A 23,707-nucleotide genomic window follows, 5' to 3' on the forward strand; every position below is an offset into this window, starting at 1 on the left:
CCAGGACTGTTGAGGATGAGGCCCCATCTCTAAAGAGAGGAAAGTAAAAAAAAATAAATAAATCAAAATAAAAAATAAAGAGGGGAAAGTAGCTGGAGCCAAGTCAGGGCCTTAAGGCCAGCGTGTAGGCAGGGAGACCTCTGATGTAGAATGTCATGCACAAGATGAAAAAGCGGGCACCCCCTTTGCAGTGCTGCCAAAGTGGCATTTACACAAGCTTCAGCTAAATTCATTAAAAAAGCAGGCCATTAGACTGATGTGACTTTAAACCCATGATGTACCTACAGAAGCAAACCAGAATCTGAGCCTGAAAATGTGCCAAGGTTACAAAATCAAAATGCTAAGGGCAATCAAACACAAACAGCCATCTGGACTTTAAGCTGCGGTCAATCAAATGACTTCCTTTCTTTGCTTCTGCACCTTCTCTATATATGTCTTTCCCCTGGTTCCTTGTCCACAGAGCACTCCTAACCACTTCTGGTTTGGCACTGCCCCCATTGGAATAAATTTTTGCTCAAATAAACTCTTAAAATGTTTTTTAAAATTAATTTAATTTAATTAAAAAAAAAAGAATTTCCAAACAGTGACAGCAAAGCTTTGACTCAAGCATGAGACCTTTCAGGGCTCCGGGCACTTCCCTTGCATTTAAAAACCAGCCCTGCCTATAACAGAGAAGCCTTGCAAGACTCTAGAATACCTCTGACTCTCGCACACTTTGTTCCGTATTATAGTCCATAACCACGGAGAGTGTGGAGTTGCAGCACCCGAGTTAGACCAGCATCTCTGGAGGAGAAAGGGATGCTGCAAAGAAAGTGAGGAATCCTCCAGCCCATCAGCCACCATTCCTTGTCATCCCATTCATGCCCTGCAGTGTCACAGAGAAGGCCTGCAGTGACAGGGGTCCACGCAGGCAGCAGAGGGAGGGACCTCTCAGGGGTCCACCTCGCAGTTCCCATCTGGGACATGCATTGCAACCCTGTCTACCCCAGAACACACAGCTAAAGGAAAGCAGGAAATAAATGTACCTCTGTGCCCAAATGGACTCTCCTTTCCACGTTGAGACAACATGGTGGGGGATTGGGTGGGGAGGCCATTCCTATACCGTACGCAGCCGTAGTGCTCTAATACCCCGCATCTTTTATCACATGGGCAGCAGCTGAATAGCTGTTATCATTCACAACCGTGCTGCCATTGGCTATTCTGTGCTTAATCATTTTCTTAAGACCTTGTGTCTGTTTTGCATCTCATTTTTCATGATGCAGACCCAAGAGGTCTCAGAGATAAATTCCCAAGGGATGGTGGGGGGGCTGCAGGAAAGCTGCTGGAGGTGTGTTCTGTCAAAGCTCGATAAGCAGGAGCCTGGGCTACCAAGGAGCACCTAGAGGTAGGTGCCTTACTCAGGTGGGGGTGCCCTTAGGTGGGAAAAGCCAGGCAGGGAAGCCCCATAGTCAGCAGACATGCAGTTTGTAACAAGCCTCATTTTCCCCCAGCAGCCAGCAGTGGGGTGGATGAAGGCAGGGTCATAAAAAGCAAGAAAGCTCAGTGCTGTCATAATTTGCATGCAGAAGTGCTTGAAATTCTGTCCTGGCAATTATTTAACAAAACAGTGCTCATTTCTGCTAATTGCTAGCTTGACCTCCCGAGAGTGCAGCCCAGAGGAAGGAAGCCAAGAGAGAGAAAGAGGGCTACTTCTTTCCATGGGCTCCCTTGAACCCACCCCCTTCCCCAGCCGCTGCAAAAGTCGCTGTGTTGTCTTGACAATGGCCGAGCTGTATGGAATAGCTGAGAGAAAATCAACAAAGGGTTGCTCCAGCGACTTTCAGCGCGATTTATTGGCGCCTATGTCTTGCGGCTGCTGCCGCCTGTCGGGCTAATGACACATGATGGGTGATTAAAGTGCACGTCCTTGAATCAAAGCTGTGCTGATGGTCAGAAAAGGCAGCAAACAGCCCTGGGAGCTTGCTCACCCCTCTGAGTGGGGGGACCATTAGGAAAAAAAAAAAAAAAAAGAAAAGAAAAGAAAAGAAAAGAAAGGCCTGCTATCCTAACAAGAGCGAGTCCTGTACCTGGAAACCTTCTTGGGTTTGTAGATTTACCTGAGCTCCTGGCCTGTGCATGAGAGAAAGGGAGGAGAGTCAGCCACAGCTTGCTGGGCATTAGCATGGCTTTGCAGACCCCCTCCTTTACCCCCACCCCGCAGAGAGGCCCCCAGGGGAGAGGGGACACAGGACAGGAGCAGGTAGGGAAATTTCCTGGGGGCCGAAGCAGTGGCTGAAGCAGTGAAAGCAGTGTCCCCTTCTCTGTTTCCCTCCCTTTCAGGTTGGTGCTGCCAGGGAGGGTGGCTTGAACAGGTGGAGCTCATCATGTCCCCTTTCCCTTCATCCCAGGGCTTAGTGAGTGAGGAAGTCATCTTCTGCAGGTCCCTCTGAGCCAGGTTAGGGAACATCTAGTGAGCTGCAGGCTCTAAGCTTTGTGGCATTCTAAAACTGGACCGACCACTGAGGCTTTCTGCTGCCATGCTGGTGTAGCCAGGGGGAGGGACTGGGGCAGCAGAGGAAGGACAGTCTCCAGGTTCCTGATCCCTAAAGTCTCATCAAGAAGCATGTCCAGGGGGCTTGAGTGAGCATGAGCAAGGATCCCTGACCACTTCCCAAATGCCTAGCAAAGACAGGGATGGCCAAAACAGTGGCCCCAGCAAAACAGGACTCTGCAGTGGGTGACATGTCCTACTCAAGATGGAGCGGCAATGGAGTCAGCACAGAGGGAAAGCGGAACAGTGAGCAAGACAGTAAAGAACAGAATTAGAACAGGCCATACATTCATGGTATGTGGCCTGGACGAGCAAAGGTTCACATCTCAGCTCCTGAACTTCCTCTTGTGAGGAATCCCCAAGATGCTAGATTTTTCACGCTAAAACTGAGAGTCCCAGGCAAACCAGGACGGTTACCCTATATGTGACCTTGAGTCCATCTTTAACCTTGATGGACACCAGTTATATCATCTGAATCATGGCAAATGCCGTGACCCAAAGTGCAGTGTTGTTGTGTATTAGCATGTAAGTGTATCGTAAGTGTCTGGTGTGTTTCCTAGAGCAACACATGGGTTCAGTAATAGTATTATAAAAATAGTTCATGATACTTCAATTAGAATAAGATGCCTCTAAAAGTAGTAAGCTCTCTGTCAATAGACACATACAAGCCAAGGCCAGATGAGACCCTTCCTGTGTTGCTGAAGGGAGTTGAAGCCTCATGTTAGACCAGGAGACCAGCTGAGGTCCTTTCCCTCTGGAGAGTCCAGGACTTCCAGGAAGGAAGTTCTGCAGCACTATGAACAAGGACATGTATGAATATTCCAAAAGGTTCAAGGATGTTGTTGGTGATGGCAGCTGTTGCTCTGAAGTATGAGATGAGCAAGGTTTCTAGGCATGGAGTTAGATAGAAACACTCTTTGTAGCCTGGATGCTGGGGTTTAAGTTTAGGGGAGCACAGACTTGAGGTGATCATGATCCCTGACATGGGAAAACCAGTGGTTGTGTGCAGCCAGGAAAGAACAGAACCATCTCCTCCACAATACATGATGGAGGTGGGATGGGGGCAAGCAGCTCCAGGAAATGGGGGGCTTTGAGGTCTATTGTCTGCTGTGGTGAGTGAGCCCCAGGATGGCCTTGGCTGGTGCGCAAGAGATTCCTATGCCTCTGGAGGCTGCATCCAGGGACTGTCTTCTGGGAGACAGACCGTGCTGGACTAGGCCACTTGAGTGAGAGGCCCTCACGCCAACCTGGGTCTCAGTTGGGAAGAAAGGTTTTGAATAAATGCCGTTGACTTTTAAGCCCAGTACATCATCGCCTTGTGCTGCTTTTGAAGAGGTTCTGCTCACAGTGACCTTGACTTCACAACCTTTGAATTTAAATCCAAGAGTGTTCATGTACTTGGCTGGGTCCTGCAGTTCCAGAGTTCGGGTGGATAGACCCATAGAAGCCTGGGGATTCATGGGCCCCGTGGCAAGCTTAATCCATGCAGCACCTTATAATATCTGCAAAATATTCCTGCAAGAGTAAGGAGTTTTACAGAGAAGTCAGGGGCGTGGGTCAGGTGCGTGGGGAAAGGGGACAAAGGCTATTACATTGGAAGATGTCAGGGGGAGGGATGGGTAGGAATATGGTGCTGTGTGGGAACTGGGAACTGAAATTTTAGGCTAACTTGATGCATCTTCTGTTGTTTGCTTGAAATTGTTTTATTTTTTTGTTTTTTTTTTAAATTATTTTAATATCCCATGTTCACAGTGGACATACGTGATGCTGTGTACACACGCCTGCTAACGTAGTGCAAAATGCAGCTATTTTCCATTTCCTCCAGAAGGCTCAACCCTGAATTCCTGAATCCCCGGACAGCCTCGCTACAGCCTCCTTTTATCTCTGTGGCTAATCAGTAAAAGGGCAACACTCACGTGATGACACTGCTGAAGTGCCCTCGCCGGCCTGGTGACGGCCACCGTGCTGCACTGGGTGCGGCTGACGTGTCCAGCCTCACTGCTAATGAGACTATTTGAAAGATTACTGACATGCCGTGTCCACAGAGGCTGCCAGAAGTAATTAGGTGCTGCTTCAATGAAGGGTTACAAGAGTACATCTAAGACCTGAATGGTGAAAGGGTGAGGGTGGGGCCATGGGCACTGTTATCTGCCCCAATGTCTCTGAGACCTTCTCCTTCCAGGCACCCTTCCCTGCCCATCATGCCAGTTCCAGGGGCTGCCGTGGCCACTGAGCACCAGCTCGCTCTCCATCTCGTGACATCCTGAAAGGTAGTACATTCTGAGCTCCCATGTCCTTGTTCTGGAGTGTGTGATCAGTGGAATATGTGCAGGCTGCCATGTTGTTGAGGCAGCTTGGAAATGGTATGAAGCCACAACCAAACTGGCTGCCAAACACAGGTCCAAATAGACACAGGGCTAGCATGTGATGGAGAGTGGACACGACCATGAACCGCATATCAGAAGAATGCTGAATGGCAGAAAAAAATGATGGCCTCCAGTGACCCTGCCTCTAGTTAAGTCTGTGCATCACTACATGAGGAATAAGGTGTCCATAAAACAAAGAACTTTTAAATGCCCAAACAGTAACAAATAAATAACTTTTCTTGCTGAACTTACATAACTTACAGTAATAGACTCCATCCGGTAAAATGCAACTGACTTGGGTTTTTTCGCATGCAAAATCCTGCAGGTGGCAATTTTTCAGACTGCTTTGCTATGAAGAGCTATGTTGCCTGCATAAAACCTCAATGGAGAAGGCTTTGCATTCAGTGCCTGTCAGCTGATGTTCATATCAAAGAAATGAGAAACAGGATTTGACAGTGAAGAATGTCCTAAACTGACAACCACTGGCCAGCATTCCTATTGGAAGCATTTCTTTCTCGTGATCCCTTTTCAATACCCCCATGGAATCCCTCCCTCTTGAGCATGGGCAGGGCCTGCTACTCTAACCAACAGAGCATGGCAAATGTCATGGGATGTTGCTTCTGTGCGTAGGTTACATGAGACTCTAACTTCCATCTTATGACTCTCTTGCATGTTTTGGTAAAGCAAACAGCCATGATGGAGACATCTTCATTGCAAGGAATGGAGGGCAGGCTCTGGCCAATAGCCAAGAAGGAACTGAGGTCCTTAGTCCAATATCTGGGGAGGAATGAATCCTGACACCAACTACATGAAGTTGGAAGCGGGGCCTTCTCTAGGTGAACCTTCAGATGAGACCTCAGCCATGTCTCACACCTTGATTCCAGCCTTGAGAGACAAGACTCAGGTAAGCTGTGCCTGGACTCCTGACCCATGGACACTGGGAGATGATAAATGTGTGTTGTTTCAAGTTGCTAAGTCTGGGATAATTTGTCACAAAGCCATAGAAATGAATATACACTTCCGTGCTGTAAGGTACGCATGGTGGGTCTATGCTTTGGTGAGGCACAAAAGCTGTCAGGAGTCTACTCTTGCTTAGGACTGCCTGGGTGAGTCTATTGAATTCCTGGCTCAAGTTAGGAAGTTCATTTTCCCCCAGATGTAAACATCCCTGTCTCAAATCAGTTTTATCAGCAATGAATGATATGCTAATATTTGATTCCTTTTCTTTTTCACATTTTTCAGATCTTAGGCAGGAAAAAGAGAAATACTTCTAAAGGGCCTCCTTTAAAACACTCTATTTGAAAGTTGGGATCAGGGAAGATTTTTCTACCTTTTCTCTTATCACACAAATTTCAAAAGATCTAGGAACATATGTAATCATTATAAACAGAAATTTTTTTTTTTTACCTAAAGGGCCAGCTAGGTTGCCAAGAAAGTACAAGTGGGTGCTGAGAAGGACTTTTACTATTACCTCAGATTTCATTTCTACGACTCGAGGTTGAGGATTAAGATGTCCTGTCCTTCAATTTTCAAAAGAATACCAGGACCAGATTCCCACTAAGGACTTACTAAACTTTGCTACTTACAACCATTACGTCAGGCCCCATTCTTTCCTACTGCAGAAAATAAAGTTGGGGGAGAGAGAGAAGAGAAAACTGTCCTAAGTTATGAGAGAGTGTTATGGCTTGTATCACTTGCCCCCCTGCTCTGAATCCAATGGAAGGAACCTACAAGAGAGACTCAGAGGTTGGGAGTGCCAAACCAGTGGGAGAAGGCAATTCATACTCCCCAGGTGCTACTTTCTTTCTTTCTTTTTTTTTTTTTTTTTTTTGCTACTTTCTTCCCCATTCTGCCATATGTGAGTTTATGCTAATGAGGTGACCCCTGGTGAGCTCTCAGGTAGCTTGAGGTAGAGACTGGCCATGCCAGAAGGACAGAGTGTAATTAGAGGGTCCAAACTCTCACCCCCTGACCCCCAAGGAAGAGAGGGCTGGAGATTGAGTTCCATCATGCTCTGACCAATCATGCCTCAGCAATGGAACTTATTTAAAAATCCTTAACAGCAAGGCTTGGAGAACTTCCTGATTTTGAACACCTCAATGTACTGGGATGGTGATGTGCCTCAGCTCTACAGGGAGAGAAGCTCCTGCACTTAGGACTCCTCTCAATCTTGTCTATGTACTCATTCACCTGGCTGTTCATTCCTATCCTTTTCAATAAAACAGTAATTTTTAAGCACAGCGCTTTTGTGAGTTCTGTGAGTCATTCCAGAGAACTCCTGAAATGGAGCAGGTTAGTCATAAGAAACCCCTAATTTGTAGCTGGCCATGCAAAAGTATGTGGCCTGGGGACTACACTCAGTGCTGGTATCTGAAGCTAGGACAGTGAAGGACTGAGTCCTTTAATTTCTGGGATCAGACACTAACTGTGGGTAGTTAGCATTAGAATAGAATTGAATTATAGGACACCCAATTGGTGTCAGAGAGAGGTATTGGAATGTAGGCTACAGACTTTGATGGTCTCCAGTCTAGATGTGGCTGTGAAGGTATTTCTTAGATGTGACTGACATTAAAATCCATGGTCTTTGAGTAAGTCAGATTTCCCTCCATAATGTGGGTGGGCCTCACCCAATCAGTTAAAAACCTTCAGAGGGAAAAGATTGGGTTTTCTGCAGCAAGAAAGGATACTGCCTCCAGGCAACCTTCAAACTTGAGCTATAACATCGACTCTCCCCTGGACCTCCAACCTGCCCTGCAGATTTTGGACTTGCCAGTCCCCATGATTGAGTGAGCCTGCTCCTAAGGTAAATCTCTCTATCCATGTATCTATCCCATCGGTTCTGTTTCCCTGGAGGACCCTGACTGATACAGACTTTGAAGCAGGTGGCCTGGATGCTCAGGAAGGATTGTATTTCCACACACATGCCTTGCAGTGCTTACAACCTAAACATCTCCCCCCACAAAATCATGTATCTTAACATGCCACGGAAATTCCATATTGTTTACTACGAGTTGGAACTGAGAATGTTCTCTCTATGAATACTCAGGGTCTGCTGCCTTTTAATTTGACAATACCCAGTTTTAAAAATTCAAGTCAGAAATATCTACTGGATACCTACTGTCTTTGTTCTCTCTGGCCACCATAACAAATTACCAAAAACTAGACACAATGGGGCACCACTGCCTAGCCAAGTTGACATGTAACATTAATCATCAAAGTCCACCCCTTGTCAATGGCACTCACACACATTCCTTAAACCATACTTCATCCCCAAATAAAGGTGACAGCAAAGTCATACTTTCACCTAACATGATGCAACTATCCTGTGTAAGAATAAGAACACTAATCCCTCCTCTAAAAGAGAATGTCAAGACCCTGGAGGATGTTCACTCTTCTCTTTGCTATCCCATAGATGACACACTATGATATTAACTCAATGCATCCTATGTCGTATGATGAGGGGGTAAGAGAGGGAAGAAAACAAAGGTCATTGCTGTGTGTGTGTAGACGAATAGATATGTGTATATATGTGCTCTGTGTGTGCACGTGCACATGTGCCAAACTCACTGCCTGGCCCCTGCCTCTCCTGGGGAGATGAGCCTGCATGAACCAAAGGAACTCATTAGATAACACTTAACACACTAACACCAATACCCTGTGAGGTAATTATTACAGCAGTTTTTATAGCTGTAGGCACGTGGGAGAGGCAGGTTCATAGGAAGTGTCAGGAAGTAATCCTGGGGACACTCAGGAAGCATAAATTTTCTTAATGGTCATATATGTCCCCAACATGGCTAAGGCAACATGGCACTGGCGGCATGGTGTGATGATGGTGACAACAAGCGGGGTACTTACTAAAGCATTTTAAAGTCAGAGAATGCCTCATTCTCCTCTTTCTCTTCACAGAGGGACGAGTCCACCTCTTGGAGCTGATCAGTAGGCTTTACCTCAAAGTGCCTTCCCTCCCCTCTCCTGCTCAGAATGAAAGGCTACGGACTCAGAATGCAAGTCACTTTCTGGAGACTCTGTTTCCATTTCCCAGCCAAGGGCCTTTTCTGTATCATATCTATAAATGAGCCACAGAAGATGAGGCATTTGTGCTGCATGTCTGGGGGAAATACTGTTCTCTAATAGCACTCAACAGTATGCAAAATGTGCAGAAAACCTGAAAACACATATTCTGAAACTCCCCCCAAGGGTCTTCCAAGCTCTGGCTTCAGCTCCCCTGCTCCCTCTATCCTGCACCCTTCCTGCTGCAAGGAGTGGTGAGAACCTACCACCTAGGGCCTGGAGTAGGTCATTCTCAAAGGACCTGAACCCATGAAGTTGTTTCCATGCTGAATGTCCACTAAGAGATAAATTGAGCCACACAGTGAATCAGGGCGCACCATTAGAAGGAATAAACAGGAGCTATGTGTAGCTATCTCGAAAGACAACTGGGATATGTTATTAACTTAAAAAATTGAATCAACCAACATATGTTGTGTGCTTTAATTTTTTTTCAAAGAGGAAGCTGACACATACAGATGCACCCACTAGAAGAAAGAGCAGAAGAGGCTGTGCCGCTAACCCAGACTGCAATGTCATACCCTTGATGCTCTGTTGTAAGGGCTTTGTCCCCTCTCTGCTGAACTCTGTTCTTTCCACCAGCAGCATCACTGAAAGGACACACCAAGTTCTCTCCCACCTCAGGGCTTTTGCACTGGCTGTGACTTTTTCCCAGAATATACACAACTTCTTCCCTATTCACTAAAGACACCACTCTGAGCAAATACAGAAGCTAAGTAATAAAAAGCAGGAAGCACGATGCGGACTTCTCAGTACAGACCAGATCCCACAGCACTGCCCAGCAATAAGAATCAGGTCACACCAGCAGGAAGTGGTGCCTCTGGCTCCTAAGCTAAGGGTTCTCTCTATTTCCTTAAGGCGAAGACTCAAATTAGAATTAGATGAATACTATTTACCTTAGAGTTCTCTTTGGAGAGAATAAGAGTACAGAGACAGCTATTCTCAACCAATGCATCTGAGTCTGCCATGTGTATAAGTTACGTATGGTCCTTTGGTGTATAACCTACATCACTGATAATTACAGTCATGCTCTGGGGCCCAGAATGAGTTAAAAATCAGGTGACCTTTTCTGATGAGGTGATTCCTTTTAACCTGTGTGTATATGGGCTGTACTCCTCCAAAATGGGCCTTAATGTCAGTAGGCAGATGCACACACGTGGATACCTAGCTTGCAGCGTTAGAAACAATCGGCTAGGCATGTGGGAATTTAAATGAATAGGTGGGGGAAATAGTATATTCAGAGACCCACTGCCAACCTGGCTCCATATTTCTGCTGCAGCCCTAGCTGGAACTGCAAAGAGCAGATGGCTGGTCACTGCCCTGGTGGTCATGGGCATCCTGCCATGACCTACCATTGCATTACAAGCATTCATCAGCAAACTCTTCTCTAGGGCTGTTGTCTTTGGATGCGTCCTAACATGAGTAGTTCAGATTGCCCCCGCAGAGGGTCAAACCTGGAGTCCTCAAGAGAAAAGTGAGCATCAGAGCCCAGACACCATACTCCACGTAGAATAAATTATCAGAGGGAAGTCTTCAAGCCTCACATTTCTGTAAGCTCATTACCATGTACCTGTTCACAAGGTCCATGGCAGATCAGATGATTTCTGAGCTCATTGCAGCTGAGCTTGCAAAAAAACTGGCCCGTAGCTCTTGAGGACATTTACCTCTAGCTGCTTTCCTTTAGGTGTGCTTAAACAAAACTACCCATTACCTTCTGAGTCCTTTTCGAGATGAATTACATTAAAACCAATGAAGTGATAGCAATGAGGAAGAGAAATGAGGAACAGAAAAGCAGCCCCTGATGTCCAGGAGCTGGCTAGGAACTCCCAGGTGGGCCTTAGTGTTCTCTTCTTAAGAGTAACAATTTCACAAAATATTGACATCAGACCAAACCACTCTGTGGCTGAGGTGGATCAAGATAAACCACACCCACTCTATTGTGTCTGAACACAGTCAATAGCATGAATGCTGTTGAAATAAACCAAGACATGGCTAAACAACCACTACCCTGATGAATATGAGTGGCTGCTACATCTTTATTAAGCTTTGGCCTGGTTTCATCCCTCCCCACTTAGAGATAAGATTCATTAAAATACCTAATCATAGAACTGCCCCTACTCCCCACAGCAACCAGTCTAGAGCCAAATTCTGCTTCCTTGACCCTTTGCCCAAATCACCTAACAGAGACCCAGACATATGATACATCCTTTCTGGTACCATCTTATGGAGACACCCCACTGGCACCCTGTGCTGTGCATCCTCTCCTATGTCAAGAATAAACCCAACATGTTCCTCTACCTGTGGCTGGTTGGCTATGGCTGCAGGGCATTGATAGAAAGGAGGTGGGAGTGCAGAGGTTTGGGAATGTAGATCAGATGCTTGACTGATTCCCTAGCACCTGGCAGGAACTCAGCAAATGTTTGCTAAATGAATGAAAGCAATGACTTCAACTATACAAATAATAGGGGGAGGCTAAATAGTGCTTTAAATGAGCAATGGCTTTAACTCTACAAATAATAGGGGAAGGATATATATATCATATGGACTTCAAAATTTTGTGGGGAAAAATATTAAAGTATGTCTTGGTCCCAAATGGGAAAAAAATTGTGCACCTCCAGTAAGGGACCTACAACCAGAGAGAAGGAAGGGAAGTTTCATGTTTCTTTCTTGGGAGGCCTCAACATTAAACAGATGTGGGTTCCCCACCCTACGGAAGAATGCACACGAGAGCAGAACAAAGACAATTTCAAGTAATGGCAAAGGGAGAGGGCTGTAAGTGGAGGGGTCAGAGAGAAACAGGGCTTGTGCTATCACACATTTAAAATATTATTAAGATACAATTATGTAACCATACGACGTGGATATGGGCATAAAAAAACAACAACAGAGCTACAGGTGCCTGGGTAGTGCAGTCAATTGAGCATCTGACTCTTGGTTTTGGCTCAGGTCATGATCTCAGGGTCCTTAGATTGAACCCCCTGTTGGGCTCTGGGCTCAGTGTGGATTCCACTTGAGATTTTCTCTCCCTCTGACCCTCCCACTCATGCACTCTTTCTTTAAAAAAATAGATAAATCTTTATTTAAAACAACCACAAAAATCTATGTACACATATCAAACCATACATTTTAAAACATGACTTTCATGTATGTGAATTATACCTCAATAAAGGTATAATTTTTTTAAAAAAGCCAGAATATCTAGCAACTTCTAATGGGCCTGCGTAACAGTTGTTAAGAGTCTGGGTTTTGAACTTAGGCAAATTAGAAATTCAGCAAAGAAACAGAATATATGAAGAAAGGAGCTAAATAAAATCCTAGAACTGAAGAGTGCAGTAACTTGAATAAGGACTTGAGGGCATGGGCTTAATACGCACTGTAGAGAGCTGGAGAAAGGATCAGTAATGAAAAAAAAAAAAAGATTTAAAAATAGGCAATCTGGGGGCACCTGCAGGGCTCAGTCAGTTAAACACCCAACTCTTGGTTTCAGCTCACGTTGTGATCTCCGGGTCATGAAATCAAACCCCGTGATGGGCTCAGCACAGAGTCTGCTTAAGATTCTCTCTCACCCTCTGTGCCTCCCCATCCTTCCTCACAATAAATAAATAATTAAAAAAAAAAGCAATCTGGGGGATCCCTGGGTGGTTCAGCAGTTTGGCACCTGCCTTCAGCCCAAGGCATGATCCTGGAGTCCCGGGATCAAGTCCCATGTCGGGCTCCCTGCATGGGGCCTGCTTCTCCCTCTGCCTGTGTCTCTGCCTCTCTCTCTGTATATCTCTTAGGAATAAATAAATGAAATCTTTTAAAAAATAGGCAATCTGATGACAGAGGCAAAAGAATGAAGAAAAATTGTCTAAGTATCAGAAACCTTAGTCCTGGGGCAATATCAAGTAGACTAACATATGTGTCCTGGAGTGGCAGCCAAGCGAGAACAAAACAACAACAAAAAATCACATGAAGAAGTAATAGTTGAAGACTTTTCAAAGATCCAAGCAACTTCTCAATTCAAATCAACATAAATACAAAAGAAACAACATATAGGTGCATCACAGTCAAACTCTGAAATCCCAAGAGAAAGAAAATCTTAAAAGCAGCCAGAGAAAAGGGCCCCATCAAGTGTAGGGATGATAACCCTGGATGGACGCTGATTCTTGGAAAACCAAAACACTACCCTGGTTCTCCAGTCAGGGGCTTATATAGGTCAGGGGGCAATGCATATTGGCTCAGGTCACGTTTACAGAGGACCTGGTGAGTCTTCAAATCCATTCTGTGGTTATTCCCGCAGTTCCAGAATGTGGCACTTGGTAACTGGTAAAATGGCCACATGGTTCTCAAACCATTGAGTGAGGGCTGTGATGACAGGAAAGGCCAAGTGGAAGTCAGGAGAACTGCCTCCAAAACAAAGCTACATTCCTGGAAGGACTGCAGAGATCAGTGCTTTGGGGAAATGGGTGGTGGTGGAGGTGGAGACGAAGAACAGCAGGGAGCTAGTCACTGAGGAGGGTCCCATAAAGGAGCCCTGGGCTTCACAGGTTCAACATGGGGGCTGGAGGGATCCTTTCTAAAAGGCAGCCTTTCTAACCACAGACCATGAGAAGCAGAATCCAAGTAAATCCTGGAGCTACAGGGGCAGATGCAATCCCCCCAGTCTCCTGGGACTGCCCCAAGACTGCCACCTGCTCTGCTGGCCGGCTCTCCTGCCTCCCTGAGCACCTCCCAATAAGTCAGATGTAATAGAAAGTTTGGAGTGTGTCAGAATTAGACAATACTCTTGTTTACAGCAAATTGCAGCTATCACTGTCATAACACTTGCTCAAAATCCTCTGCTCAAAATCCTCCAATGGTGTCTCATCATAACTGAAATAAAGTTCAAAGGTTGACCATGGATCTAGCCCTTTCCTAGCTCTCTTGGCTTCATTGTGTACCTTGCGCTTCAAGCACATGGCCTCCTTGGGGCTCCTCAAACGTAATCGGTTTCTACCTGGAGCCTTTGCACTTGCTATTCCGTTTGCCTGGAATGCTCTCTCCAAGCATATGTTCACCTTATTTCCTCCCTTCATTCTGTTCTCTGCTGGGCATTACATTATATACCGATGCGCCTGCCGTTCTCTCTATGGAAATGCATGCTCCATGACAGTTAACCAATTCTGTCTTGTTCGATCAATACAGAGTGTCTAGAACTATCCTGGATGCTAGTGGACTTCAGTGGATACTGCTGACTGGTGAGTGGACAGATACCACAATGGTAGCCTGAGGACCAAAGGGGGGGCCTCTAGGCAGTGGCCCCACAGACAGGAACCAGATAGGAATGCAAGCATCTCAGTAAGTGCCAGCGTGGAGGGTGACAGCTAACCAGACTCAGAACACTGATGCCAACACCCACAGAAGGCCGTGGGGGAGGAAGGTTCTTAAATCAACGGAGAAACCCTGAAATAGCTGAGATTACCCCTAAAAAGCAAAAAATAACTTTTCAGCTGCTGGGTAGAAGGGAGCCTTCAAGCAGAAGGAGGAGAAAGAAGAATCAAATAAGCAAAAGAAAAAAATACACTTTCTTTTTCTTGGAGGAGTGCCAACCATCCCAAAAAACATTTAAAAAAATTTTTTTAATTTAAATTTAATTTGTCAACATATAGGATAATACCCAGTGCTTATCACATCATGGGCCCTCCTTAATGTCCATCATTCAGTTACCCCATATGCTATCTCCTCCCCTTCTGAAACCCTGTATTTGTTTCCCAGAGTCAGAAGTCTCACAGGGTTTTCTTCTCTAATTTTTCCCCACTCAGTTTCCCCTCCTTCCCTTATGGTCATCTGCACTATTTCTTATATTCCACATATGAGTGAAACCATATGATAATTGTCTTTCTTTGAATTATTTTAAAACTCATTCAAAACTTATTTCAAACTCAATAGCCTCCCGCTCCATCCATGTCAATGCAAATGGTGGGTATTCACCCTTTCTGATGGCTGAGTAATATCCCATGGTATACATAGACCACATCTTCTTCATCCATTCATCTGTCAAAGTACATCTCCGCTCTTTCCACAGTTTGGCTATTGTGGACATTCCTGCAATGAACATCAGGGTGCAGGTGCCCCTTCCTTTCACTACATCTGTATCTTTGGGGTAAATAGTAGCGCAATTGCTGGGTCATAGGGTAGCTCTATTTTTAACTTCTTGAAGAACCTCCATACTGTTTTCCAGAGTAGCCGCACCAGCTTGCATTCTCACCAACAGTGCATGAGGGTTCTTCTTTCTCCACATCCTCACCAACATTTGTTGTTTATTGCCTTGTTAATTTTAGCCGTTCTCACTGGTGTAAAGGAACATTTTTTAAAAACGCTGTTTGAATCTGTCATCCTTCCTCCACCAGTCACTCCCTGCTCTGGGACACCAGACATTCCCCAGGCCTGCACATTGTCATTGACTCTCAAACGCCCTTCCTCTCACAGACCTGTACTACCCCCAGCCTAAAGCATCATGCTTTATGAATCTCTATAAGGGATGAAGGAGATTCTAATGGCTGAGTAATATTCCATTGTATACATATACCATATCTTCTTTATCCATTCACCGTGGATGGAACTAGAGGGTATTATGCTGAGTGAAATAAGTCAATTGGAGAAGGACAAACATTATATGGTCTCATTCATTTGGGGAATATAAAAAATAGTGAAATGGAATAAAGGGGAAAGGAGAAAAAACGAATGGGAAATATCAGAAAGGGAGACAGAACGTGAGAGACTCCTAACTTTGGGAAACGAACAAGGGGTGGTAGAAAGGGAGGTGGGCAGGGGTGGGGGTGAGTAGGTGATGGGCACTGAGGGGGGGCACTTGATGGGATGAGCACTGGGTGTTATGCTATATGTTGGCAAATGGAACTCCAATAATAAAAAAAAGACTTAAATAAAAAAAAAAAAAAGAGATGAAGGAGATTGAAACCGGAGTTGCCAACAAATTACAGCTGCTCAATTCATCTTCCCATTTTACAAATTCCTTATTAACCTCAAAGAATCTTCAGCTCATATAACTTCAGGTTTATTTATTATTTTTTTCAGGTTCATTTAAGAAGTAAAATGTAAATGTTTATGTGGAATACAAGATGCTCTACCTGGAAGGAGCCACCATCCACCATCAGCATTATAGCCATGGGGGTCTTCCAATGGCTAACAGTTGCCCCCCACACCGTGTTTCCATTTTTACATTCCCATGATTCTTCCCATCCTCTGCTTTTGCACCCAGACATTCCCATGAAAACTGTAGATATGTTTGACAGTTGGACTCCAGAGGTGAAGAGTGGGGGATATAAGTGTGGACATATGTGTTAGAATAAATTGGAGTGGAGGCTGGTATATGCTAAAGCCATGAAAATGTGTCAACTGGGTGTTTTTGAGTCAGGGACACCTCATATTCTATCACCGACACTAATTTGTCTTGTTTGGGGTTAGTCATAGACTGTAACTCAGAAATGATGATGATTGTAACAACAGTACTGACATCAACTACAACAGGGGCCACCATTGCTCTGCATCAACTGGATGTCAGGAGTGATGGCTCATGTTAGCCTAACAGCAACCCCATGAGAGAGGTATTTTCACTGTCTCTAGTCTACAGAGGCCTGGTGAGAGGATAAGTTGCTTGCTCTGGGTAACACAGCTGGGAGGGGATAGAGCCCAGACATCGTGAGTCTGAAGCCTGACTACAACCTGAGTTACATCATTTTCACTCATTTATGTCACATGTGGCATAGGACTGTAGTAAGAGTGCGATCATGAAGGGAAGGTAGTGCAATATCAAAACCTAGTCTTCAACAGAGTCCAGTCTGCTGCCTGATTTATGGTTATTTACCACTCCTTATCCCCTTGTATCCTCTCATTTTGTGCCTGATTTCTTCCAGTCCAGTGCTCTGATGGGTGGGGGCAGGTGGGTTACAAGGAAAACACAATAAGGACATCCAGGGTATGATTTTCCAGAACAGTAGTTCTTGGCCTTCTTTCCATCATAGAACCCTTCGAGGATATATGAAGGCCAGTATTTTCTCTCAGAAAAAAAATATTTTTGCACATGATATCAAGAACCCTCATGGGATAACCACAGCCCACAGGAGCCCATGAGTCAAAGCTTGATCCAGAAGCTCCTGAATTAAAATATCGGGGAAAATAGCATCGGTGTAAGACTCACTCCATTATCTTGGTAGTTTAGGAAATAAAACAATTTAAATTTAGTAATGCTCATATTCAAACTCTCTTTCCAGCAGCCCCGGTGGCACAGCGGTTTAGAGCCACCTGCAGCCCAGGGCGTGATGCTGGAGACCTGGGATCGAGTCCCACGTCGGGCTCCCTGCGTGGAGCCTACTTCTTCCTCTGCCTATGTCTCTGCGTCTCATTCTCTCTCTGTGTCTCTATGAATAGATAAAATCTTAAAAAAAAAAAAAACCAACTCTTTTTCCCCCTCTCTGTAAGAGCAAAACCAGCCTTCATCTTGTTCTTAGAGGAAAGGGTATCCTGTAAGAGGGACCATGAGGAGACCAAAAAGCCTCTGTGGGTCTGATTAAGGCCATCAAAGCTTCATGGAGCAGGAGCATGTGCTCCTTCCTTCTAGGTGTCTCACAGAATAGCTCCTTCCTTCTAGGTGTCTCACAGAATAGCCACCAGGACTAGAGGAGATTTTTATTGAGATAACTAGGTGTGGAGTAAAGGTTTGTGGGTCTCAGGAGCAGAGTATGAAGGCAGGAAGTCCTGAAGGTTGAATTGAATATCTAGGGGTAGATTCTCAAAGGTGGTGGTAGATTAACTGATGCCATCTCCAACATATTCTCCCTGGAAATGGCAAGACTCGAGTGGCCTGAGGTTCCATCCCATCACCAATGTCTGTCCAGAAATGGCCAAGGTCCTGGGACCTGACCAAAGCTGACAAGGCCTGTGTGCCTGAATCCTGGCCGCAAAGAGAGGTGGGCCTGGCACCCAGGGACCTGCCCAGGATGAGCCTGACAGAGGGAGGCCCGGAGACCACGGCCCCACTGGAGCCTGTGGGGTGGTTCTGGGAGGCAGGGGTGTTCACTGGATTCTGAGAGCACCACCTCTCCAGGGACATTCCTACTCCTGTTTGATAAGGGATGCTCTTTTCATACTGTATGCAGTGACAGGAGAGGAGCTGCCTATGCACTGGGGCCTCAGATCCATTTGGAATTCAGTGTTCCTGGGAGCACACAGGCCCGGAGGCAGAAGGCTGTGAGGGGAGGGTGTAATTTTGGCACCTAGGAGAAACATTAGGGATGACAGCTCATCGTTTGAGAGACCTAGCAGTTTGGGGCAGCTCTTTTCTTATCACAATGACCAGATGCCCCAGAACCCCCATAGTCTGGTTATGGAGGGAAGAGTCTCTGTAGCCCCTGGTGGCCCTGGGGTGGGGGCTGCAGTGTTGTCCCAGAGGCCAAATAAGATAAAAAATAGAGCTTGGTCTCTGTGTTTTCTGCCAAAGTCTTTAACAACCTCTGAAGTTTTGAGTCTCTATGCCAGGGATGAGTTTTGGTAAAAGCTAAACTATAATTGAGATGATATTCACATATGAGTGAAATCATATGGTAATTGTCTTTCTCTGATTGATTTATTTCACTTAGCATAACACTCTCCAGTTCCATCCATGTCAATGTAAATGGTAGGTATTCATCCTTTCTGATGGCTGAGGAATATTCTATCATATGAAGAATCAGAAGCAGCAAGACCAACAAAATCGAAAGGATTTGCTCTAGTTATTTTCCTATCCCACTGATTGCTGCCCCTGATCACTCGTCCCAACTTGATTGCCTCATCTCTGCCCACAGACTCCTCACATCTGATTTTGAAGATGTGTGTGTGTGTGTGTGTGTGTGTGTGTGTGTGTGTGTTGGGAGGCTTCGCTGTCCAATCGCTCTACTATTGCAAGAGACTCAGCCCACAATAGATGGTTCCCCGCATCTCCAGTGAGCCCCCGACAGCATGCCCAGTTGAGAGAGTTCAGGTCATTAAAATGTGTATAAAACCCAGCACCAGCCATCCTGGGAATCCAGATCCCTCACCTGAGAACCTGCATTCATTTCCTGACATCACTTAATCGGGCAAAGTTCTCTCCTACTAAATTCAGAAATATTTGCTGCCCACTTCTTTTATATGACTTACAGAAATGAGAGAATTATCATATTTTTATTTAAAGCCACGAAATTTCCTATCAAAATATTTTTCTTTCAGTTTGAAATATCTATCTATCTATCTATCTATCTATCTATCTATCTATCTATCATTGATTTGTAAACAAGTGGAGTTAGGAAAAAGATGCTGGCTGTCTGAGTTTCTGAAGGCGCCACTCCCATGGATCAATATCACATGGACAGTGAAGCTTCTTCCCCCTGGATCTTGGAAATCATGTTTCCTCTTCTTTCTTATGACCCTACAAACTTTTAATTTTCTCCTTCAGAGTGATTTTTTGGAAATACTCCAGCACACACCACCATCAGCACCTTTGATTTCTTTTTCTCTCCAAACAACGGGATCACCTATTATTTGTATGTACTGGAATAGACACATACACAGAGTGCTTTCCGTTTTATGGTGAATCTTCACAGATTTTGTCCCATTTAATTTTCTTCCCCCGAGGAAGGTGTGATTCTTCCTATTTTGCAGGTTCAGAGAAGTAAAGCATTTTGTCCCAGATCGCTAATGAGAAGTGGAAAACCAGAAGAACCAGGCTGCTGTGCGGTGCAACCCCAGGAGTCTTTTCACCAAACCCTGGGCTCCCTGTTGATTATACTGTGCTTCATTCTCTACCCTCATGTCCATCTCACATAGGCTTTGATGAATTTACTAATTTTGACCCAGAACTTAGGGTTCCCTGCTTTTCCCCAATGGGGTTTTCAGTTAGGGGCTACTGCGTGAGGGTAGTCAAAATAGTGATTACCACCTCAAAGTAGACTTGCTACCAGTTTTATGTAATAAATTCCAACAATACTGAGAAATTCTTTAGTGTCTGAAAGATTGTAATCAACTGTTTGGGGAAAAGGGGGAGGAAACTTTGTTTTTTCTTTAGTGATCCCATGCAATGGTTTTCCCGGGGGTTGGCCAGTGGTGTCCCTTGGAATAGATAGTTTTAGTTCATTTGGGATGATTTTTCCATGTTTATATAGAATTCTGTGTGTGTGTGTGTGTGTGTGTGTGTGTGTTCATGAGTGTGGGTATATGCCATATTTAGGGCCTTATTAAGAGATTAAAATAAAGGGTGCCTGCGTGGCTCATTGGTTAAACATCTAACTCTTGATTTTGGCTCAGGTCATGATTTCAGGGTTGTGGGATCCAGCCCCTGCATCAGGCTCCATGCTGGGTGTGGACCCTACTTAAGATTCTCTCTCTCCCTCTCCCTCTGCCATCACTCATTCTCTCTCAAAAAAAAAAAAAAAAAGGAAGAGAGAGAGAGAGAGATTGATTAAAATACAAGATAATGGGATGATGGTTTTTCCACTTCTTCTACCTGAAAGGCATCTGGGTTTGGTGTGTACACACTGTAAATTGACATGAGCATGTGGATGTGTGTCTGCGTTTTAGTGCGCCCCTTCTCTCATCTACAGACGTTAACAATAAAACACTAAAGAAAGTGCCTGATGAAAGTCTGGTTACTGTCAGATGAGAAGAGCCCAGAACCTGCCTTGCTGTGGTACCAGGTATAATCTTGTTCCCATTCAGAGGGGCATTAAATCATCCGGGTATGCTCTATGCTTCAACTTCCTTCCTATTTTCTTAGTAAAATAGCTGTACACCAAGCAGGAGATCTCCCATTACTATTTGTGCTGCCTCCATTCATCCACTTTAACCCATTTAATGGTCTGGTCAAACAAATACAGGCAAAAAAGCAAAGTCATTCCCCTGTTTACTGCTGTTGTTTGAATGCTATCATTTGAGAGATAGACCTATTTACCATATATCTCCTGTCTTTGTGCTTCTATATCTCTGTCTCAAATCTTTTTTTTTCCCCCAGAATTTAAATATTATGATTATAAAGGGCTAAAAAATACCAGGGATTTGACGCTGAACTAATTGTAAAAGCACCAAGGGTTATTAAAAATTGGTAAAATTGACTCTTCTATAAATGCCCGTCTCTGCTAATAGATGGTATGGTTTGAGGGAATCTAAAATTGGCCAACTCTAAAAACCATTTCCCTTTGATGTGTGCTCACTTTAACCATTTCCCTATCTAACTTCCTCCTCCATGTATGAGGTACAACATTCAGACAAAATTACCAACAGGTAAACAGCCTTGGGAGTTTTATTTTTATGTATGTAGGTAGGTAGCTATTTTAAGTATGGTCCATGCACAGCATGGAGCCCAATACGGGGCTTGAACTCATGACCCTGAGATCAAGACCTAAGCTGAGAGAGTCAGATGCTTCACTGATTGCACACCCACGTGCCCTGCCTTGGAATTTTGGTTTCTTCTATCTGCTCTCTGTTCCCTCTCCCTCATGCTCCTGTATTTACCCTCAGAGACTGTACCTATTGAAATCCACTGTATCCTCTAGGACTATGTTTTCACTCTTCAGTCTCTGATCCTATACACGAACATAAATCACACATTTGTCTGTGCACCTTAGTGTTCTGTACTTTTTTCTAGTGGATTCTACTAGATAGGAGTTGTACACAATCATTCCTGATCATCCCACAAGAAAGGAAGTTCACTAAGGGCAGAGAGACATCTTTGTGGTCCCCCTCCATGCTCTACTAGTAGCACTAAGAGTGTGGGGAGAGGAAATATAGGGAAAGTCAGCTTCTGCATTTTTTAAAATTCCACCCACTTGTAAAGGATTTTTTTCCCATGAAGCTCTCCTTAATCCCTTCAAAATGACAGTTCTATCTTCCTCTGAAAGGCACATCTATGGCACATATTATATTATTTTCCATTTTGCATTAATATTAGTAAGCTCTATATTCTTCCTTGTTATCTCCTCTTCTAAAACCTAAGCTCTTTCATTCATGAGGGTAAAGCCCATGGATGATGTTTTTACATCCTTTATAGGGTCTTGAATCTATTAGAGCACACCTAGGTACTTATGGAATGGAAGGATTTTTATAATTTAAAAATACATCAAAGTTACAAAAATATAATCAAATTTATAAATCAAATAAATTGGATTAAATATAATCAAATTAAAAAATAGATTTACTGGGGGAAAGATGGATCAATATTGGTTACCATTGGCTCTCACCTCTTGATTTCCCTTAATATTTCATTAATTTGTTATTTTTTAAATTACTATTTCAACTTTGGACTTAAATAATATGATATGATAATTTGTCTTTAGATTCTTGCAAATCAGTTCCTCCAGACTATAAAATTTAGAAGTCAAATTTATGAGCTGGATATCTACGAAACATATTTTAAAGCAACCCTATACCAGAACTGTGATTTTTTTCATGATGTAAAAGTATAGCAGATAAACAGCTTGATGTTTTCATTGTTATGTTGGAAATAATGGATTAACTAGAATAAATCCTTAGTAAAATAGAATAGATACTAATCTTTGTGCAGCCAGCTTAAATCTCTCTCTCTCTCTCTTTCTCACACACACACCTATACACACCACTGAGTTTCACTTTTAAATTCAATACCCCTAAAAAGTGAAATGGTAGAGGTCCTTTCCAGCCTATCAATAATACAATTAAAATAAAAAAGAGAAAGGTTGATCAAAGCCTTGTCAGTAAGAAATCACAATTTTTCCAACAAAATTATGTACATGGACAAAGACATGTCATTCGCTGAAAACTAGATGCACACCCATTTGCTAAAAAGTAGTACCCAGTAAAAGTTGGCCCACTCTATGTCCCTTCTTTGGTGGTTCAGTTCCCAAAGTATAAAAATAATTTCATTATATGTTGCCCTCTCCTACAAAATGGGTCAGTAATATGGACCCTAGGTATAGAGTTACGTGTTTCTGTTTTATTGTAGTTATGTTTCTTTGGTAATAAGGTTTCCGGTTGCTTGATTTCATAAGGATCTTTAAAAGGAAACCTACGGAAAAGCCAGCTTGCAAATAATAAAATGCATGGAAACAGACCTTGGGAAAGAGCACATTTTAGAACACATGTTAGGCTTTTCCACAATAAAAACAGAGTAGGAATGCGGGTGCTAAAGGCAGAGGCCCACTCACCTGCTAGGTTGCCCAGAGCCTGTACCTGACCATAGGACCCAAAAGAGGAGGAGCACATGGCCCCAGATACTGGGACACAAGGTCAGGCTATTGCAACTGGCTGGATTTTTGCCCTCGCCTTCAGCTGTGTTCCTGGGAGAGCAAAACCTCAAACCTCAGCTATAGCGAACTAATGTTTTGTTTTGTTTTTAAACAAGTGTGTATGGAGACAATTGCAAATTTAACCACAAAAAGACCTATTTAGGTAAAACAAAGCATTCTTCTTCCTTACTTTTCACCGTGAGGTACATGGACTTGCTGACGTCCGCGCCCACATCGTTGCTGACCTTGCACAGGTAGTAGCCGCTGTCTTCCTCCACGACATGCTTGATCAACAAGGACCCGTTGCTCAGGACCTGAATTCGGCCATTGAGGGCAATTGGTTGGAACTGGGGAACCCCAGCACCTGGAGTACAATAGAAAGGAGGGAGAATTATGCAATGTGAGCAAATATGGGGAGACGGTGAGCTCAAGTTCACCAGACTAGTAAAGTGAAAGGAGAGGTATTTAGCAAACAGAGGGCAATCATGAGATCC

General features: G+C 44.2%; 1 protein-coding gene across 3 annotated transcripts in view; it reads right to left on the minus strand.

Annotated features, from left to right (window-relative positions):
- DSCAM (DS cell adhesion molecule) overlaps positions 1-23,707 on the minus strand; it is a 732,790-nt gene that overhangs the window by 196,495 nt on the left and 512,588 nt on the right. For all 3 annotated transcript variants that reach the window (XM_077879265.1, XM_077879266.1, XM_077879267.1), the window contains exon 11: positions 23,404-23,577. In XM_077879265.1, coding sequence (XP_077735391.1) covers positions 23,404-23,577 — 174 coding nt within the window. The remainder of the gene's footprint in view (positions 1-23,403; positions 23,578-23,707) is intronic.

The sequence above is a fragment of the Canis aureus genome, chromosome 30, assembly GCF_053574225.1.
Source record: "Canis aureus isolate CA01 chromosome 30, VMU_Caureus_v.1.0, whole genome shotgun sequence".
NCBI lineage: Eukaryota > Metazoa > Chordata > Mammalia > Carnivora > Canidae > Canis > Canis aureus.